This window comes from Planococcus citri, chromosome 2 (assembly GCF_950023065.1).
Source record: "Planococcus citri chromosome 2, ihPlaCitr1.1, whole genome shotgun sequence".
Taxonomy (NCBI): domain Eukaryota; kingdom Metazoa; phylum Arthropoda; class Insecta; order Hemiptera; family Pseudococcidae; genus Planococcus; species Planococcus citri.
In genome coordinates, this window is record NC_088678.1 from 51741364 (window position 1) to 51759497 (window position 18134).

General features: G+C 32.3%; 5 protein-coding genes across 7 annotated transcripts; 2 read left to right on the forward strand and 3 right to left on the reverse strand.

Moving 5' to 3' along the window:
• Nucleotides 1-186: 186 nt before the first annotated feature.
• Mitofilin (mitofilin) lies at nucleotides 187-3948 on the reverse strand. Of its 2 annotated transcripts, none has more exons than XM_065351188.1 (15): nucleotides 3827-3948; nucleotides 3547-3616; nucleotides 3327-3412; nucleotides 3048-3254; nucleotides 2897-2976; nucleotides 2693-2827; nucleotides 2477-2620; nucleotides 2271-2409; nucleotides 1965-2169; nucleotides 1759-1893; nucleotides 1551-1679; nucleotides 1246-1474; nucleotides 1001-1159; nucleotides 642-933; nucleotides 187-540 (listed from the first exon to the last, which is right to left on the reverse strand). In XM_065351188.1, the coding sequence occupies exons 2-15, from the start codon at nucleotides 3589-3591 to the stop codon at nucleotides 351-353; spliced, it is 2175 nt and encodes a 724-aa protein (XP_065207260.1). In that variant the 5' UTR covers nucleotides 3592-3616; nucleotides 3827-3948; the 3' UTR covers nucleotides 187-350. The 2 variants fall into 2 exon arrangements, with proteins under 2 accessions (XP_065207260.1, XP_065207259.1); XM_065351187.1 differs by having other exon boundaries at nucleotides 3699-3868.
• A 250-nt stretch (nucleotides 3949-4198) lies between these two features.
• On the forward strand, nucleotides 4199-6325 carry LOC135836384 (RNA-binding protein 41-like). The gene is made up of 6 exons (XM_065351189.1): nucleotides 4199-4514; nucleotides 4594-4755; nucleotides 4839-5109; nucleotides 5184-5513; nucleotides 5591-5741; nucleotides 6139-6325. The coding sequence occupies exons 1-6, from the start codon at nucleotides 4366-4368 to the stop codon at nucleotides 6231-6233; spliced, it is 1158 nt and encodes a 385-aa protein (XP_065207261.1). The 5' UTR covers nucleotides 4199-4365; the 3' UTR covers nucleotides 6234-6325.
• A 382-nt stretch (nucleotides 6326-6707) lies between these two features.
• On the forward strand, nucleotides 6708-10375 carry LOC135836385 (juvenile hormone esterase-like). The gene is made up of 11 exons (XM_065351191.1): nucleotides 6708-6893; nucleotides 6961-7105; nucleotides 7200-7337; nucleotides 7429-7588; nucleotides 7818-8003; nucleotides 8090-8301; nucleotides 8405-8567; nucleotides 8686-8846; nucleotides 9227-9386; nucleotides 9488-9638; nucleotides 9718-10375. The coding sequence occupies exons 2-11, from the start codon at nucleotides 6965-6967 to the stop codon at nucleotides 10013-10015; spliced, it is 1770 nt and encodes a 589-aa protein (XP_065207263.1). The 5' UTR covers nucleotides 6708-6893; nucleotides 6961-6964; the 3' UTR covers nucleotides 10016-10375.
• A 297-nt stretch (nucleotides 10376-10672) lies between these two features.
• LOC135836387 (esterase E4-like) lies at nucleotides 10673-13504 on the reverse strand. The gene is made up of 10 exons (XM_065351194.1): nucleotides 13250-13504; nucleotides 12975-13112; nucleotides 12742-12901; nucleotides 12465-12650; nucleotides 12168-12376; nucleotides 11909-12071; nucleotides 11639-11805; nucleotides 11372-11546; nucleotides 11123-11264; nucleotides 10673-11020 (listed from the first exon to the last, which is right to left on the reverse strand). Exons 1-10 carry the CDS (start codon nucleotides 13397-13399, stop codon nucleotides 10798-10800), a joined length of 1713 nt encoding a protein of 570 aa, XP_065207266.1. The 5' UTR covers nucleotides 13400-13504; the 3' UTR covers nucleotides 10673-10797.
• A 539-nt stretch (nucleotides 13505-14043) lies between these two features.
• Nucleotides 14044-18126, reverse strand: LOC135836386 (esterase E4-like). 2 transcript variants are annotated; one of them, XM_065351193.1, is made up of 11 exons: nucleotides 18076-18126; nucleotides 17838-18009; nucleotides 17631-17768; nucleotides 17370-17529; nucleotides 16891-17076; nucleotides 16207-16424; nucleotides 15936-16098; nucleotides 15544-15710; nucleotides 14809-14968; nucleotides 14577-14721; nucleotides 14044-14266 (listed from the first exon to the last, which is right to left on the reverse strand). In XM_065351193.1, exons 2-11 carry the CDS (start codon nucleotides 17976-17978, stop codon nucleotides 14065-14067), a joined length of 1680 nt encoding a protein of 559 aa, XP_065207265.1. In that variant the 5' UTR covers nucleotides 17979-18009; nucleotides 18076-18126; the 3' UTR covers nucleotides 14044-14064. The 2 variants fall into 2 exon arrangements, with proteins under 2 accessions (XP_065207265.1, XP_065207264.1); XM_065351192.1 differs by having other exon boundaries at nucleotides 17838-18116.
• Nucleotides 18127-18134: the final 8 nt, after the last annotated feature.

Below are 18134 nucleotides of genomic sequence, written 5' to 3' on the forward strand. Positions count from 1 at the left end.
AGAAAATTCTTCAGCTTTCAGCTTACTCGATTCTCAAAAGTAAATCTGCGGCACGAGAACTTCGATACTTGCTTTACTCGTCTAATCTAAGATCTAAAGTTCTACTCAAGAGAAGTCGAGAATATTTTTCAATACACTCCTCATTCAACGCTATTCATCGAAACGAATTAAAATATACAAAAGATGAAACGATTATAAAACTTTATTCACATTTCAAAATAACCATTTTACACCTTTTCAATCAGTTTACCCCAGAAATTAAACACAAATCTCAACATTTATTGATATAGTTACGCAGATTTCTAATAACTTTATACATTTTATTTTAATATGAAATGATACAAAAACATTCAACTCGAATCATTCAAATAAATTAGACTGGAATATGCAGCGTGCGATAATAAAACATCAGCTGCCTGTTTAGTTTCTAATAAAATACGGGTTTCATTAATCCATTCATCGGCTATGGCACGAGCAGCACCTTTCAATAAATTCATATACCTCAAAGCCTGCAGAAAATCTCCTCTATCCAACCAATACCTGGAACAAATGAGAAAGATTAGTTAGCAAAAATACGGAATTGTCTCTGGTAGACGAACACTCATTCGAAATCGTCGATCTGATTAATAATCATAATATACCTTGCTCTGAATAATACATCATAATTGGATAAACTCGAAATATCGAACGGTTCATTGGCTAGTTCTTCAGGTGGAATTGTTTTAGATAAATTAACCAGTAAGAAGCTTTGTAAATAAGATAGAACCATTCGTGGTATCGATACATATCCTTCGGGTAAATTTGCTAATCTGAAGGCGACTTTTTCTACATTCAGAAATCTATCTCTAAGGGCTAATTCTGAGTAAACTCCGCGTGATTTAGCTTCTTCCGGAATAGCAGCTAGAACGGCACCTACCAGTGGATCTTCGTCAGCTGAAATATAATTTACACGATAGAATCTTTTCAGTCTCTAACAATTCAAAGTTTTCACGGCACTTACCAGCAGCTTTAGAAATAGTTTTCACTTCATTTTCGAGGGGTTTCAATTGTTCTTCCCAAGATTTTTCATTATCGGCGGATTGTATGGATGAAATCAACGACTGGCAAGCGCTCCATAAAAGTTGAGAACGCTTTGCTTGTTTCTCAGCGACAGCTTTTTCTATAATAAAAATACGGAATGAAGTCTCAATTTGAATAATGTGTTCAATCGAATTTAGAAGTTGATGAAACGTAGACGAGACGTACCTTTCAACGCCATATCAAGTCCTTTCATACGACCAATGATCTTTGCCAATTGTTTATTATAATTTATTTTCATGTCTTCTACTTTTTCGTTGATATTCTGATGTAACTTTCTTTCGTTTTCTTTATCTTTCAAGTAAACAATTTCTTCTAGATGATCGTTGTAAACTTCGGCTTGTCGTTTCAGTTGATTTTTCAATTCGTTTTCAAATTCAAGTTTGATTTTCAATTCCTATAAAAGTAATACAAGTAGGTATATGAAAATCTAATTCGATAAATATGTACCGAATAAAATTAAAAATAATTACAGATTTCAATAGTTCTTGTGCAAAGCTGCGTTTCAGCGTTTCTTTCTCGAGACTAATAACATCAGCGACTTCCACATTACCAGCTTTCGCTTGTTCAATTATTTGATTGAGTTTTGATCGTCCAATGGTCTGCAAAAAATTAAGTAATTCAGATATGTATTATATTGATCCGCAGAAATTATCAGTGATTTTCATAAAATGTAGTTACCTCTAATTTTTGCAACTCTTTCTGATAGAAATTAAGTAACTGGCAAGTGTACATAACGAACAGGTCCAGTTCTTCATCAGATGCAAGAACATCCGTATCTACTAACAAGGATGGGAATAACGTGCCAAGCTCTTTCTAAAATAATAAAACACGTTTTAGAAAATAATCCCAACAAAAATAAAAAGTTGTTTTACACTTTTACGAACCGATAATGATTGCCTCGATTCTTCGACCTTTTTAGCGTATTTTTCAGATACTGACGAATCACTTAGTTCTTTTGCAAATACTGCTTTTGTGTAAACTAAATCGTTGACAACATTTTTGATGTTGTTTTCGATTTGTGTTCTTGTAATATGATCTATATCAGTCTTTTCGTCGCTGAGTAGGATTTTAAGATGTTCTAATTTTTGCCTAAAATATAATCACGTAATAACGATTAATGATACCAAATGATCGATTCCAAAACACGAGCTTGAAAAAAAAAATCGTGTCAATAAAAATACCAAACTTACATAGCTTCTTTACTCATTTTTTCAGCATGTTCGATGCATTTTCCTTTCTGTTCGGTTTTTTCTCTGATTACGAACCAAATATTATAATCACCGCTTTGTATTGATTTTTCAATAAGATTCGCCACTTCTTCCCTATAAGCTAAAGTAATAACCTCGTTAAGACAATTGTGTTATCGATTTTTTACATTCACCTGTGACAAATTTACCTTTCAAGTCATCTACAGCTTTATTAATTTCAGTAATAGCTTTAGCAGCAACATTCTTCGCTGTTTTTTCCATTTCAGGAAGATTGTATTTTTTCAAATCGTCATGTTTATCTCGTTTCTCTTTCACCGGTGTAGATTCTTTTTCTAAAATTTAAAAATGAAATGACGAAATTAGCTAAAGCAAAACAAAACGTTTTTAAAGTATAAAATACCAACTCGGTGGTGCTGGTTCTGTTTTCGTAGCTTCTTTAGGAGTACTTTTTGGAGTTGGTTCGGGTTCTTTTTTAGGAGCTGCAGCTGGTTCTTTTTTAGGAGCCGGTTCAGCTTGAGATTTTGTTGTTTTTGTGACGACTGCAATTTTTAAAATCATTATAACAATATTGAAATTACATTACAGTCAAAATAGATTTATTTTCATACCTAATGGTGGAGGAGGTTGTATTTTGGATTGATCAGCGTCTTTACCCAAACCTACCATAGAATAAACCTTATTCACGGCGCTGAAAGTTGAAAGTTTCATTAGATTCTATATAGTTTAGGTACTCAGTAATTACGGATAAATTTTACATACTTGCTAGAAGCATTTGAAATACTACTCTTGACACTCTCTCCGTAAGATTTTTCTTCTTGTGAAATAAACCTGATAAATGAATCGCTTCCAGGAACGTATTCATTAAGTGTTTTACGAAATTTAGGATCGTATTTAGCATAGGTAATTGCACCACCAGCTCCAACGGTAGCAGCTCCAACCAAGTAGAGTATAGGTTTACCGATACCCCTAACCCAAAAACAGAACACAATAAATAGCAAGTTGAGATAACCTATACAAGTTTTCAAAACACAAACATACCCTTTTTTCGGTGCATTCGTATCGTAATATCGCCGAGAGCTTCTCAATACTTTATCGGACTGATGTTTATTTAAAATAGTAGAGCCCTAAAATAATACAATCATGATTAGTAAGGATTATTTCAAATTAGCGGTGTAGCTTCACTTTTGATGAGATGGAGCTTTAGCCAAGGTTAAACTTCATCTAATGTTTATTTGATTAATTTCACAATTTCAATTACCTGGCATCGTGTGAGGGGCGGTAGTTTTTCGGCAATTCTATACATTCTTACACAGGATTTTCAACTGTACCTGAAAATTGAGAACATTATATTATTGTAATGAATTTTCACCTTGTAACGTGACGAAGTGATGCTACATTAAGGCGGGTTACCTAATCACTTTTTAATCAGGTAGTTACTGATGCATAAAATTAGCATAGCACTATGGTTGAAAGTATTTATAAAATTAATTTATTGAGTTAAATAAAATACTAAATTAATTAATAGTAAAATATCTTACAAAATACATTAGCTCGGTGCAACGAAAAGAGCAGACCGAAATCAAAATTTAACTGATAGCGTTGATCATATTGGACGCAGTGCAGAAGTCAAAATTACCTTAAAAGAATAAAATTTGGAATTAAAATTTGGCTAGGCAGATGCTTAGAATTTCAAAATTTTAAATCCAAAAAATGTAATTGTGTCATTGAACTTTGTTTAGACTTCTTTTCATCAGAAAAATTTCCGATCTAATCAAATAACAATTTTTGAAAAAAATAGATGAAGTCTTTAGCATTTTTTGAATTTGATTTTTGACTACAACTGTATAGCATTTTTGAAAGAAAATTTGAAAAGCCAAAAAAGTTGTAATGTTTTTGTTATCATTTTTTTTTTGTCAAAAAATTCAAAAGAAAGTGAAAATTTATGATGAAAAATTTGTCGAGTTTTCATTATTATTGCATCTTAAATGCAATTTTCAGTTTAGTTATGTGAATATTTGGTTTTCAGGACCATCTCACTAACGAGTATTCCGTCAAGTCGTCCGTTTCACCTTTTAGAATGGCATCTGTTTTGAATTCGAAGGCGAAATTTTATCAGTTCGATTCCCAAGGAAATGAAAGATTTCAAGAACAAATTCAATCCGAAGCTGATATTTTTATTAAGAAATTATCTCAGAAACAACGTGATACCGATGTCAATCTTGAAAAGTAAACTACAACTTGGCTGCATTATTTGATAACTCATCAGAGTATTTTCATTTGACCAAAATTTCATATTGAATTTCAGATGTTTAAATACTGAAAAACAGTTCGAATTATCTCACACTTTTAAACCACTCACTGAGACATCTACTGGAACTCTGAACTTCGAAGATTTTAAACAGTTATCCGCTGATTTAGAACAAAAGAAAGACTGCCCTGCAGATAGCTCTGCTCCTGAACAAACGAAGTAAATTTCCAATCGTTAATCGTGTTCTTGAAATTATAACTATGCCTGTTGAAAAAATATTCATAATTCTTTTCACATTTCAGTAAGCGGATTAGCAGACATGTTCGAGAATTAGCCCTCGCCGTCAAACCTAATAGCTTGGAAACTAAACTGCTCGAATTTGCTATATCCTGCAATGCAATTGGAGAAATCTCAGAAGATTCACGACCACCAGAACATCCTATCAATCAGCTGGATAAAATTGAAAATGAATTATTCAGTCATTTATCTTTACCCAATAATCCGGAAAAAACTGCCAAAACCATTTTACGAAAAAGAAAACAGCTGTTAGAAGCTGTTTCTGAACCATTTGGGGTAAAACAATTTATATTTTGATTCCGAAATAAGTACATACTTACTCGAGTGTTTCATTACTTTTGATTGTTTAGCCTGAGAAAATCGAAGATCCTCCTCGAGAAAAAACATTGTGGGATGTTACCGAGGTGCCAACTTCGTGTAAGAAGACGTGTACCACAAAAGTTTACTCTTGCAAACCAGGTCCAAAAAAATTATTCACGATAAAAGGTGGAAAAATCGTCGAAATTAAAAATGAGAACGACTCGAGTGAAAAAGTCAATAAAGTGGATAAGAAATCGTTGCCATTCATATCTATTGATTTAGAGAAAAATGATGGTCTGGAAACACGTTCAAAATTATCTGAAGAAGAAATAAGAAAAATTCCGAAATTTCACAATTACGAAAAAGGAACACCATCGAAGGTACTGCAATGCAATGTAGTTTTTTGGAATTTGTGAGGTGATTTTTCAGAATTTAACGAATTGATTTACTCTTTCAGGTGCTTTATTTGAAAAATCTGTCCTCTTCTGTCTCAGAGAAAGATTTGGTTAAATTATTTTCGAAATATCAAGAACCAGGCGAATCTAGAATTATTTATAAATTGATGCAGAAGGGTAAAATGCGAGGTCAAGCATTTATTCATTTTTCTAGTGAGTAAATTTTATTTAATTCAGATCTTCCTTCCAACTTCCCTTGATAGGCTAAAGATGAAAAACAATAGTGATTCTAATTGAAGAGCTCTATTCCAAAGTGGGTTAAGTCATTTTTTCCTCCCAAAAATGCTTTTAAAGTTTTTGATGCTGAAATTTGTTCTGTTTCCAAAGGTCGATGTACCTTTCCTTTCTTTGGACATAGAACAATTACTTGTAGAAAAATTTACTTTGAAAAATCGATGACTTAATCCAATTTTGAAGTAAAAATCTCCGTAAAACGTGCATTTTTTAAAAATGACTTGACCCACTTTGGAATGGAGCTCTTCAATTTATAATTTATTTACTTCTCGTATCCATTACTTTATCGACTGAATTTTTCATGTTCTGTGTGTAGATATTGCAACTTCTACTAGAGCTGTGGAAGAACTCAATGGTACCATGTTGAACGATAAACCAATTATCATCCATTTTGGCCGGACAAACACGTAAATTTGTGATTTAATGTTATTCATTAAGTACATATTTTAATCATTTGGCTGTGATTAATTTACAAAATTTTAATAAAATACCTACCTACAGAATTGCGAGTTTTTTTTCAAGAATTATTTTTAAATGCATTTAGAAGTTCAAAATTATTAATTAATAACCTGATTTTCTCATAGGTATACCTACCACGTAGTACCTACTACACCATAATTTCCAATATCTGCCTATCTGTTCGCATAATTTTTTTTTTGACATTTCTGTTTCGTCGAATTTTGGCATTTTAATCTACCTGCTTAACTGTGCTTATCACTGTTAGAAGTATTTACTTTGTCAATATCTATACGTTATTGCCAACTTATTCACTGCTATTTCATTCGAAATCACCTGACTGAACCACATACGTATCCACATAAATAGAAAAAAACACCTTATCATGGTTATGCTCCGCAGTAAGTCACGATAGCGAAAACATAAAAAATGAAACCGAATACATGCTCCAAAACATTTCATTGTTAATTAGAATGCTATGGTATTCCTGTTCAATTTTTCAATAATGAACGTAGAACAATTTTGTACAAATTCAATTTTGGGAATAGTGAAGGTTTAAAAACACTTCTCTTTTTTGTAACCAAGGAACAACATTCCTTTTTTTTGAAGCAACACGTGAGTGGTTTGCGATGACGCTTCTATACTTAATTAAAATATTTTGGATTAAAATATTCTTTTTCAGGAAAATGAGAGAGGAATTATGTGTTACCATACCCCAAGGTAAATTAGTAGGCAAAGAATGGATTTCCACATTTACAGGTGATACTTATTACGGATTTTCTGGTATTCCATACGCGAAGACGCCCACAGGAGAATTAAGATTTAAAGTAAATAAATTCTACTTTTAACGAAGAGCTCCACTTTGAATAAAATTTAAAAATTGATATACTTACATTTTTTATAATTTTAAAATTATTCCAGGCTCCCGAACCTGCTGATAATTGGGAAGGTGTTCGTGATGCCACAATTGAAGGAAGTGATTGTATGCAGTTCAACCTCTTGGAGTACGTTGTCCAGGGCTCAGAAGATTGCTTATATGCAAATGTTTACTCACCAGAAGTAAATTTTCATGTTCATGGTATTCAATAAGTCGATTTATGAGTACAGAAAAATATTTTTTACTGAGCGAATCGAAACATTATCGTTGCAGCCTCCTTGTAAGATAACTAAACTAAAACCAGTGATGGTAATGATTCATTGGGGAGGCAGTGCTTGGGGATCTGGATCTGCTAAACTTTTTGGAAACGTTGATTACATGATGAATTCCGATATAGTTATTGTGACTTTCAATTATCGACTTCATATTTTTGGTAAAATTTTGAACATTCATCTTGCATAGTATTATGTCCTTGTTTGTGAATTTCTTATACCTACTTATGTACTTTTTATCTCACACGATTGAAATTTTTTCATGTTTAGATGGGCGATCGTGATGTTTTTTCAACATCTAAAATAAATTATGCTTAATTTTTTAAATATAATTTTCCAATGAAATTAACATAAAATATGCGTATTAAGCAGACTTTATAATCATCGCAGGATTTTTAAATCTCGGAATACCTGAATGTCCGGGTAATATGGGACTAAAAGATCAAGTCATGTTGCTCAAATGGGTGCAAAACAATATAAAATATTTCGGAGGTGATCCCAATGACGTTACTTTATTTGGAAGCAGTTCTGGAGCCAGTAATGCAAACTTACACATGATGTCTCCAATGTCTGAAGGTGAAAAAAATTCCTAATACCTAAGAGTAAGCCTGATATTACATTAGTTGGATTTAGAAAATCATTTCATTGCTTTGAATTTTCAGGATTATTTCATAAAGTCATTTTGCAAAGTGGACATGGTCTGATTCCACTATGGGGATATCAAAAATCACCTTTTGATAGAGCTCTCGAACTTGCTGTGGTGATGGGGTTTTCCGGTCAAAGGACTCCTATACGTTTACTAGAATTCTTTAAACGAAAAAGTGGTCGAGATTTGATCGCAGGTTTTGCTACATTGCGTCATCTGAGTAAAGAGGTGATATTTTTATTGGATAGTTTTTCAAGTTTACCACTTTCCAGCTACACACACCTAATTAATTCTATGAATATAGTTTCTGAACCAGTTCTTTTGTTTTTAGCAAAATGATGTTAAATGTGAAACGTGTCTTTTTCTTCCATCAGTTGAAAAAATCAAAGAAGGAGCATTCATGTACAAAACACCTCGAGAAATGATGGCAGATATCAGACCAGTGCCTACTTTGTTGAGTATGAATGAAAAAGAAGGAATACTCGCCTTTTGCGGTATTAAGAAATATTTGCATTTTTAAATACCTACCTACTTGGATTTCAGCGAGGAAATTCCATAGGTAATCTAAGGCGATCTAAGTAGGTAATCATTTATATCCATTTTATTATTCAGCGGACATGTTCAAAATAATTCCAAAAAAACTCGGAAAAAGTATAAGAGAACATTTGTGGCAATACAATGTATCAGCAGATACCATTCGCACGATGACTAAAACAATCAGATCCTTTTATTTCAAGAAAAAGGATGAACCTACCGTCGATGAAATAATAAATGTAAATTAAATGTACCTACTTATAGATTTGCCTATCTACCTATACTTATTTTTTTCTTCAGTTATGTTACCTACACTGAGAGAACTGTTTAGTAGAAGTTACTGTAAAATTTAGTAAAGAGGCCCTCTGGTAACCCTTTTTGTAGAATTTACTACATTTTGTAGTACATAATACTAAGAAATGTAGGTAGTAGAAAAAGTACATTTTACTACGTTTCTTAGTAGTTTGTACTAAGAAATGTAGTAAATACTACAAAAAAGTGACCAGAGGTCCTCTTTACTAAACTTTTCAGTAATTTTTACTAAAGTGATTTTTCTCAGTGTATGTAATATTACGACAGAAAAAATTTATGTTTACAATGTTCATATGAACTTTTCCAGCTATATACAGATTTATGGTTTTGCGAATGGAACAATACGATTGATTTATTGGCCACTCATCCAGATAGTCCTCCTGTTTACATTTATCATTTTACGTTCGATGGCGAATACAATTTCTCAAAAAAATTCTTTGCCAAGATTATGCCCGAAAAATTTACCGGTTTGATTTGAATTTTTTATTACCAACATACGAATGTATAAGGTTCCTCTTCACATCTTGTTTAAAATTATAATTTCATTGTGTGGTACCTACCTATTCAGTGACAGGCGCAATCCATGCTGACGATGCTTCTTACCTCATCGCGTACAAAATGTTTTTGGAAGAGACCAATGGTAAAATTGAATACAAACCGAAAGAAAGTGAAATAATCAGAAAAATGGTCTCAATTGTTACCACTTTTGTAAAAACTGGGTTCGTATGGACGACTATAAAAATTTCATTCGAGATAGAAAATAACTTAATTTGTCCCTTTGTTGATATATCTATCCAGAAATCCAAATAACGAATCAATCCGTGAAGTAAATTGGAAACCATTCCATCCTGAAAATCCCTCCCATCTCTTATTCGATGAAAAATTATCAATCGTAGATGGCCGAATCAACCCGGACCGAGTAGCTTTATGGAATGAATTTATCGATTGTATAAAAAACAAGGAATCTACTTGCAAACCTGAGAAAACCTCTGCAAAAATATTAAGCGATGTACAGGTGGGTCCATTGACGATGTCACCTAATCAAGTTTTGCAACACATGAAAACCTCGTATCAAAGTTTCCTAGATGGCAAATAAACCAGTAATTCGCCAAAATACCAGTATTTTATCAAAAAGTTACCAGTAATTTACCAAAAAAAAAATGACCAGTAATTTACCAAAAATGACCATTAGCTTACCAAAAATTACTGAAAATTTATTGAAAATCAGTAAATTACTGGCAGGTAATTTTTCAAACATTACCAGCAATTCATCAAAAATTACCTACCAAAATTTTCCAATAATTTAAGTAGGTACCACTGCCAAATTTAAAACTTTGACGACATTTTATCGATTCGTATACTTAATGATTTTCTTTCAAGTGCTTAAAAATTATACTGAATAGTGCCTTAAGGTCTAATTAAGTAGCCTCTTTTCTGAATAAATATTAAAAATTTATCATAATTTTTTTCAAAGTTTTTAAAGGTCAGACAACATTTTTTTTTTCAACTTTTTAAAAGTTTGACATGGTGTTGGGAGCTCATCAGTAGAATTTTCTCCAAGTATGACACCACAATTGAAACATCCAGTAGGATATGATTCAAGAAAAGAAAGATTTGATCTTCAGATGGAAAAATAGAACAAAATGGGATCAGGTACGCTGAAAAAACTCATCATGCTTATTCAAAGTTAGGCAAAAGCCTACTCAAAAGATGATTTTTCAATTTTTTCAAAATGAACACTATGTCTATAAAATTCCATGGCATAAATCATTTTAATAAATCGATAAAAGCACATAGGTAATATCATCATGACATTCATGACTAAATAAAGCACAAGAGAAGTAGGCAATAAAATCATTAGGCAGTACTTTTGAAATCTCAACATGATTCATCAAGTAATTGTGTTTGTAATCGGTTATGTTTTTCCAATTTAGTTTCCCCTGTTTTAATATGCCTCATTAAATTAGACCAAAATTGATAGCGTTCTTCAAACACTCTGCCTTGCACGATTTTTATGTTTCCATCCATCAATAAATATGAAGGATCATCAGCATTAAAAGGAATCCATTTGATATTATCTAATTCTTCTCCATTAGGATCACTTTAAACACGAAACAGATGGAAATCATTATTTCAAGTTAGGTACCCCATTAGTACCTACGTAGGTAATGGTAAATTTCATGAAATTTTCTGATTTACCTACCTATTTTTTGCGAAATTAGTTATCATGTGAGTCATGTAGTTGATAACTTTTCTATCAGGGTCAGATATCTTTGGATTAGTGCATTTGTTTTTCCCCACCAAGAATAATGAGAAATATGAACTATCATCTCCATGAGTAGCTCCTACAAGTAGGTATAGGTACAGAGGATATTAAGTATGTAAAATTGAATCTTTGTCTTTTCATTGGTCTTGATTATGAAGTTTTTCAAGAGGTATTCACTCAACTTACGTGTCTTGAGTGAGCTCTGTTGTTCACCTAAATATTTCACGAAATGTTTATGCTGCAAATTGAGATCTCCACCATAATCAAAATAATACACAAATACAGGCGCTTTTGTGGTACTGTTTGATGATATCTTATTCAACCATTCGTTCCATTCACAGTACCACATATCAGTATACATCTATTAAAATATTCATTCCAATGTAAAATAGGTAACTACGTAAACTTTTTTGACACAAATTGGTAGAGTAGATACGATTTGTATACACTTACATCTATGATTTGCCTCAGCGAGGTTTCATCTACTGGCTTATTGTCATAATAATATGATCGCAACTCTTGACAAACATATTGTATCATGTCCTCGTCCATATTATACATCCACATATTACCTCTGACCAAGCTGGGAAATTGTAAATTAATTAGTGAGACTGGATCAGCTAGAAATAACTCGTCATTATACCACTCACTTTTTTCTAAGGTAGGTAAGCTACATAAATTCCTATTTATTCATTATGATTATTTTTAAAAAGTCGCGTTTACCCAAAAAAGCCACGAGACCTTCATCTGCAGTCACACTGCACATGAGTGGTTTTGGATCCACAGATTCAATCAATTGCCTGGGTGATTTGCTCAAGAAAGCTCCTTCTTCAAATATTTCAATTGTAGGTTGATATATACAAATTTCAGTTTTACCAGCATCTTCCTAGGTAAATTAATAAAATTGAAAAATTTACTAGGGTATAGGTAAGTACCTCTTACCTAATTCATGTAGGTAGCTCAAAATGAGACATTTAGTTACTTTTTGTAATTCTTTTCTCAAATCCATCCATGCTTCTAACAGTGACCTGGGTTGTTGTCTTTTCATAAACCTCAAAAGTCCCACTGTACTCGTCCCATTGAAACCCATCAAACGTGCTAGTCTAAATGATCTCTCAATATCGTTATTTTGAAAACTCCAAACCGAATTCAATGCGTATCCGTCTTGCAAAATGGCTTTATGGAATAAATCTAGGAGCAGAAAACAAATAGGTAAGTAGGTAGGTATGTTTTTATTTCAAGTAGGTAGCTTACTGCGCAGCATTTTACTTAATTATACCTTTAGACATGGATGACATCATGTGTAAATGAACATCACTAGCACCTGAACTGTTTCCATACAGTGTAATATTGTTGGGATCGCCACCAAAGTATGAAATATTTTCTTTCACCCATCTCAATGCCAAACTTTGATCTTTTAAGCCCATATTTCCAGCGCATTGAGGTAAGTTTAAATTCAGAAATCCTGAAATAATTCGACTTAGTTACCTAATTTCGTTAATCAAATTATAAAAATCACAAAAGAAAAAAGTTAGGTAAGTACTCGGAAAACAAACCTAGTATATGCAAACGATAATTAAATGATACGTAGATGACGTTTTGATCGATGAAAAAATCTGGGTTTCCAAAACTCCAAATTGATGAACTTCCCCAATAATGTCCACCTTGATGGATTTGCACTATTACTGCTTTAGGGGTGGAAATTTTTCGAGGAATCTGTTACTTATATTTTAAAATGTTTATTGATATAGACCTGTGAATAAAATAATTCATCATTCTCATTACTCACTTCTGGAGAATAAACGTTCAAGTACAAGCAATCTTCTGATCCAATAATATTATTGGCAAACATTGAGAATTGTACGCAATCATCTCTTTCTTTTGTTGCATTGAGTATACCTGACCATCTGTTTGCTGGCTGAGGAGGCTATAAAAAATTGTTGATGAAAAATAAAGAAAACGAAAAAAAAAAATGCTAACAAGTTTTTTTCAATGTTCGACGATTTTCAAAATAAATAACTATGGTACATAACTGAAGGTAAAATAAGTAAGAACTATACCTACCTGAAAACGTAATGCATCAATGGGTGGTTGAGCGTATGGAATTCCACAGAATTTAAAATACTCTTTTCCTGAGTACGTGGAACATGATTTTATCCCTCGTAATTTACCATTAGGTATCGTAACCAATAAATCTGGATCCATATGAAACATTTTTTAAATTTTCGAATCAGCAGCAAGTTCAGTAAGACACGTCTCATTTGGGGAAAAAAATTTATAGGAACCTACGATGAAATCACAGAAGTAGATATAGTCAGTGGTATGTTAAACGTCAATGTTGCAGCTGTCGAATTTTCAAGTCATTTTTTATCATATTCAATGCTGACGTCAGGTAAATTTCTGACAATAATGTATTTTCATTAAATTTATAGTAGGGTGATATATCTGTATATTTTATGGGTCTGTCATTTCTTTACCTATCGTATTTGGCGTGGTAAATCAGTAGCTATGATGCTAGACTTATACCTACTTTGAAGTCAACAACGTGGAAAGGGGCTTTCTGAATGCACAGTTCCCATAGGTACTTGATAGTCACTCATAATTACTCGTATCTTAATTTTTCAAATTGAAATTCGTTAACAAAAATTGATGAGCTCCTTTTCAAATCACTATAAAAGGGAAAAATACACATATGTGGGGAAAAATCACAATTTAAAAAAAAATATTTCCCCGTCCCTCAGCGAAAACTTCAAAAGTAGATATTCATTATTTCTATCTAATTAAATACACTTTTGTCGCCCCTCTTTAGAGGGGAGGATGATCTTGAATAAAAATTTGTCATTAATGATGATTGATAATTTTTTTTGAAATATTTATATTTACATTTTAGGATTTAAATTATTCGCAATTCTTTTTTCACTGTTTCTCATTATTTTAATAATTTCATCCCAAAATTGATAACGTTCTTCGTTTATTCGACTATTTACTATAGTTAAGTGCTCATCGAATTTCAAATGACTTGGATTGTTCGGATGATGTGGTTTCCATTCAATTTCATCCAAAGTTCCTCCATTCGGATTGCTGCAATAAAAAAATCAAAATGCATAAAAATTTTCCAAATGATTTGACCATTTGTCAAGTTAATTTTCATTCGACGTTCTGACTCAGGATTTTTCAACTATACCTACAGACTCACGAGTTTCTCAAATTTCAAAAGTGAGAAAACTCTTATTGTTTTATAATTTTTGAGAAAAAATTGGTGGACCATGTGAGATCATTTCACATTTCAGCGAAGGAATAAAATTTTGAGGGATGTTGCTTTCAAGTACATATTAATTAATTGCCATAGATTGATTAATTGACCATATTACGAGTAGGTACCTAGACCTACCCAGTTTTAGCGAAATTGGCTAACAAAATATTCAAATTCTTTATCACTCTTATTTCTCGTTCTTTAAAAATTGTTGGGTTACGTGTTAAATCACTCATGGCCTTGTAATAAGTAAAATATGAACCATCATCGGCATGGCAGGCACCTTAAAATAAAATTGGCATTGATTAAACAATAATTTTTTCATAGGATTAATACCTAAGTTTTTTCCAATTCAAATAATTTTTTCTACCTTTCAATGACTGGGGCGCATATTTTGCAAATCCAGCTCGTTGATAATTGAATTTTCCACAAAATTTAAATTCATATACATACACAGGTTGAGCAGCTGGTAACGTGGCCATGTAATTGAGCATTTCGTACCATTCGCAATACCATAAATCAGTATACATCTATTAATGATAGCAAATAATTAATGGAATAATGACCATTAGCTTTAATTTATTAGGCAGCAGAGGGCAGGGTTGCGGAACGATAAAACAATTTTCAAAAAAAAAGTAGATAATTTTAGCAATCGCCGAAGTTCAAAAAAGTAATCAAAATGTAATTAAAAAAGTCACGAAACGTGTACAAAACCTATTAATACAGGGAAAAAAAATCACAAAAAGCCAGAATATTTTTTTAAAAAAGTCAAAAAAAGGATTTGTTGACAATTACTTACTGGCAAAAAAATGATAACTTTATCCAATTTTTTCCGCAAGAGCCAAAGCCAAATAAAAAAAAAATGAAAATATCGAAATACCAATTTCGAAATAATTTTGGTATTGATTTTCGGTAGGTATTTATAGGTATGTACCAATTTTGAAAATTTAAATGGTACATATTTTGTAAATCGATTTTTTATTTGACAACTTATCGGCATTGGTTTTTGATTTTTTAAAAAATTGAACAGTTTTGCCGGTTTTGTTCCGCAACTCTGGTAGAGGCATAATATTCGTTCAACAAATCATAGGCTTATAATACAAACATTCACTATATCATCAAGCATATCTGTGTTTATTTCTTTGTCGTTGAAATAAAACGATCGAATTCTTTGAGCCATGTACTTCACTGTGCCATCATCTATTGTATGAAGTGACAGAGCATCTTTGATTACTTTTTCCAGGTTACTTCGAATCAGTTCTTCGGGTTTGGCTGAAAGTAAACAGTGTTAATGTCATTTCATTGATTAAATAACTTTTTATGACATTGCAGCCTTTATTTTTTGAGTTTTTAAAGTGGTCCATATTAGAAACCCAAAATTGATTTTTCAAATTTTGATTCTTTTCAGGAAAAAATTCATTTGACTCTTTTAGAATTTGCACTTTTGTCTTAATTAAATATCTGTCAACCCTTACCCTTATTTATGTATCTACTTACTGCAAAATGCAAACAGGCCTTCTTTTTCTGCTATGCTACAAATCATAGGAATTGGCTCAACTGTAAACATCAGTTCTCTTGGAGAAGCTGTGAAAAATGCATTCTCTGATTCAATTTCAACACTTGGAAGAAATTGGCAAACGTCATATTTTTCTGGATTTGACTGTAAGTAAAAGTCAGCACTAGGAATTTCTCCAGAAATATAGCAGTATTCCTTACTTCAGAATTTTTAAATTATTGGTTCGTTGATAGTACAAGAAATTTAAATTACTGTTTTGATATGTCTTTTCAGCCTTCCGACTGCGTCGGTTATTTCAATAGCGCTTTTGGATTTGAAAAAAGTACACAATTTACGAGCAGATGTGCCTCCTCTGTAGCCCATCTCTTCGGCCAGTAGAATGGCTCGTTCATATGATGATTCAGGAGTAATGTAACTCCAATTCGCGTTACCCGCGTATCCACTCTGCATTATAACTTTATGGAAAAAACCTAGATAGTGGAGAACATTTCTTTTAAAAATTATCTACAACTTAATCAGGAAATCATTAAAACTTTTTGGCTTCAATTTGAAAAATGTTGAAAATTCTGTTTAAATTTTTTGAAAATTTCAGAAATTTTTGAGTACCATAAAAAAGTTCTTGGTTTTTATGAAAAAAAAATCCTTGAAAATTTTAGTCATTCAACTCGAAATTCGGCGATGGCAGAAACTCCCCCTTCCTTCCCTCCACATGGAAAATCAAAAAATATAGATAGGTATAGGTACCTATATCGAAAAAAATGATTAATCTAATTATTTTCAATTCGTGCATAAAAATTCTTCTAAATATGGAACCAAAAAGTTACATGCACATGAACTTTCTGAATAAGAGTCAGGTGGTTGAAGTATGTAATATCTTTTCAACACGAGTACCTCGGTAAATTACTAATTTGAGACTTGAGTAACCTCGCCACCTACCTTTGGATAGAGACGACATCGTGTGAAAATGCACATCACATGCACCAGAACTTGTTCCAGCTAACGTTACATTATTGGGATCACCTCCAAAACACGAAATGTTTTCTTTGACCCATTTCAAAGCCATAACTTGATCTTTCAGTCCCATGTTGCCAGAACATTGAGGAATTCCAAGGTTTAAAAACCCTATGCAAAAATAACATACTTAGATAAGTCTAAAGTTATGGTACATATTTTGAAAAAATTAGCACCAGAAAAATAATTAAAGAAGCAGTAATGCATTTTTAAAAGCATTTTTTGTTCTGATAATGGAAAATTCAATTTCGTTGAAAATTCGACAGAATATTGTACATAGTAAAATTTATTTTAGGGGTGTGAGGGTGAGGGATTGAGAACTACTTCTAAAACTGTCCATCTTTCAAATTTGTTAATCGAGCAAGTCAAACTAATTTAAGTAGGTATTTCCTATTTCCATTTACCGAAAGCATGAAGACGATAATTAAAAGTGACGAATACAATATCCTGAGGAACGATAAAATCTGGATTTCCCAAACATTCTCTCGAACCAGATCCCCAAAAATTTCCACCCGGATGAATCAAAACAATCACAGCTTTGAGTGTTTTTGTTTTACAAGGTGGCTAAAAAAATCAAACAAATATGGTTGTGTTTATAGTTATGTGAGTGCAAAACCTATTTCTTCTGATTTGAGATTAAAAATTATTAAAGTAGAATAGCCTACTTCGAGGGTATGAACATTCAAATACAGGCAATCTTCAGAACCAACAATTATTTTGTAAAATTGTGAAAACTGTAAGCAATCGTCCCTCTCTTTTGTCGCATTTAGTACTCCTCGCCATTTTCCGAATGGCTCAGGTGGCTATTGAAATAAAATAAAATAAAATGAACAGGGAAAGGCTTTAATAAATTAGAAAACTCATTTACTTACCATAAATCTAAGTGCATCAACCGGTGGTTTCGCGTATGGAATTCCACAAAAAGAATAACACGGTGTTTTGAATAACACAGTCGTGGTTTTGGTTCCAATTAATTTACCTTGAGGTGTGATCACTACTAAATCTTCTTCCATTTTATTCAGAATCAAACGTACTAGGTAATTTCTGAAAAAGCAAACATACATTGATAAAATTTCCCATTTTTTCCAAGTCAATAATATAGGTAGGTACCTATACTTTGTCAATTCGTAGTGTAATGTGTAGGTACTAGGTAGGTTATGTTTCTACTT

Bases quoted from the DNA above. Each gene is read 5' to 3' on its own strand.
- LOC135836387 (XM_065351194.1), bottom strand. From the start codon at position 13,399: ATGTTTCATATGGATCCAGATTTATTGGTTACGATACCTAATGGTAAA. The intron at 12,377-12,464 runs GTATAATTAAGT...TTCTGCTCCTAG, and splicing joins GATGTCATCCATGTCTAAAG to ATTTATTCCATAAAGCCATT. The intron at 11,806-11,908 runs GTAAACGCGACT...AGTTATTTCTAG, and splicing joins AGGTCTCGTGGCTTTTTTGG to CTGATCCAGTCTCACTAATT.
- LOC135836384 (XM_065351189.1), top strand. From the start codon at position 4,366: ATGGCATCTGTTTTGAATTCGAAGGCGAAATTTTATCAGTTCGATTCC. The intron at 4,756-4,838 runs GTAAATTTCCAA...TTCACATTTCAG, and splicing joins TCTGCTCCTGAACAAACGAA to TAAGCGGATTAGCAGACATG. The intron at 5,514-5,590 runs GTACTGCAATGC...TTACTCTTTCAG, and splicing joins AAAAAGGAACACCATCGAAG to GTGCTTTATTTGAAAAATCT.
- LOC135836385 (XM_065351191.1), top strand. From the start codon at position 6,965: ATGAGAGAGGAATTATGTGTTACCATACCCCAAGGTAAATTAGTAGGC. The intron at 8,004-8,089 runs GTGAAAAAAATT...TTGAATTTTCAG, and splicing joins GATGTCTCCAATGTCTGAAG to GATTATTTCATAAAGTCATT. The intron at 8,568-8,685 runs GTATTAAGAAAT...TTTATTATTCAG, and splicing joins AGGAATACTCGCCTTTTGCG to CGGACATGTTCAAAATAATT.
- LOC135836386 (XM_065351192.1), bottom strand. From the start codon at position 18,029: ATGTATGTTTGCTTTTTCAGAAATTACCTAGTACGTTTGATTCTGAAT. The intron at 15,711-15,935 runs GTAAGTAGATAC...GTTTACTTTCAG, and splicing joins AGGCCTGTTTGCATTTTGCA to CCAAACCCGAAGAACTGATT. The intron at 14,722-14,808 runs GTAGAAAAAATT...TTTTATTTTAAG, and splicing joins TGCGCCCCAGTCATTGAAAG to GTGCCTGCCATGCCGATGAT.
- Mitofilin (XM_065351188.1), bottom strand. From the start codon at position 3,591: ATGTATAGAATTGCCGAAAAACTACCGCCCCTCACACGATGCCAG. The intron at 3,413-3,546 runs GTAATTGAAATT...GTATTATTTTAG, and splicing joins CGCCCCTCACACGATGCCAG to GGCTCTACTATTTTAAATAA. The intron at 1,680-1,758 runs GTAACTACATTT...AATTTTTTGCAG, and splicing joins AAGAGTTGCAAAAATTAGAG to ACCATTGGACGATCAAAACT.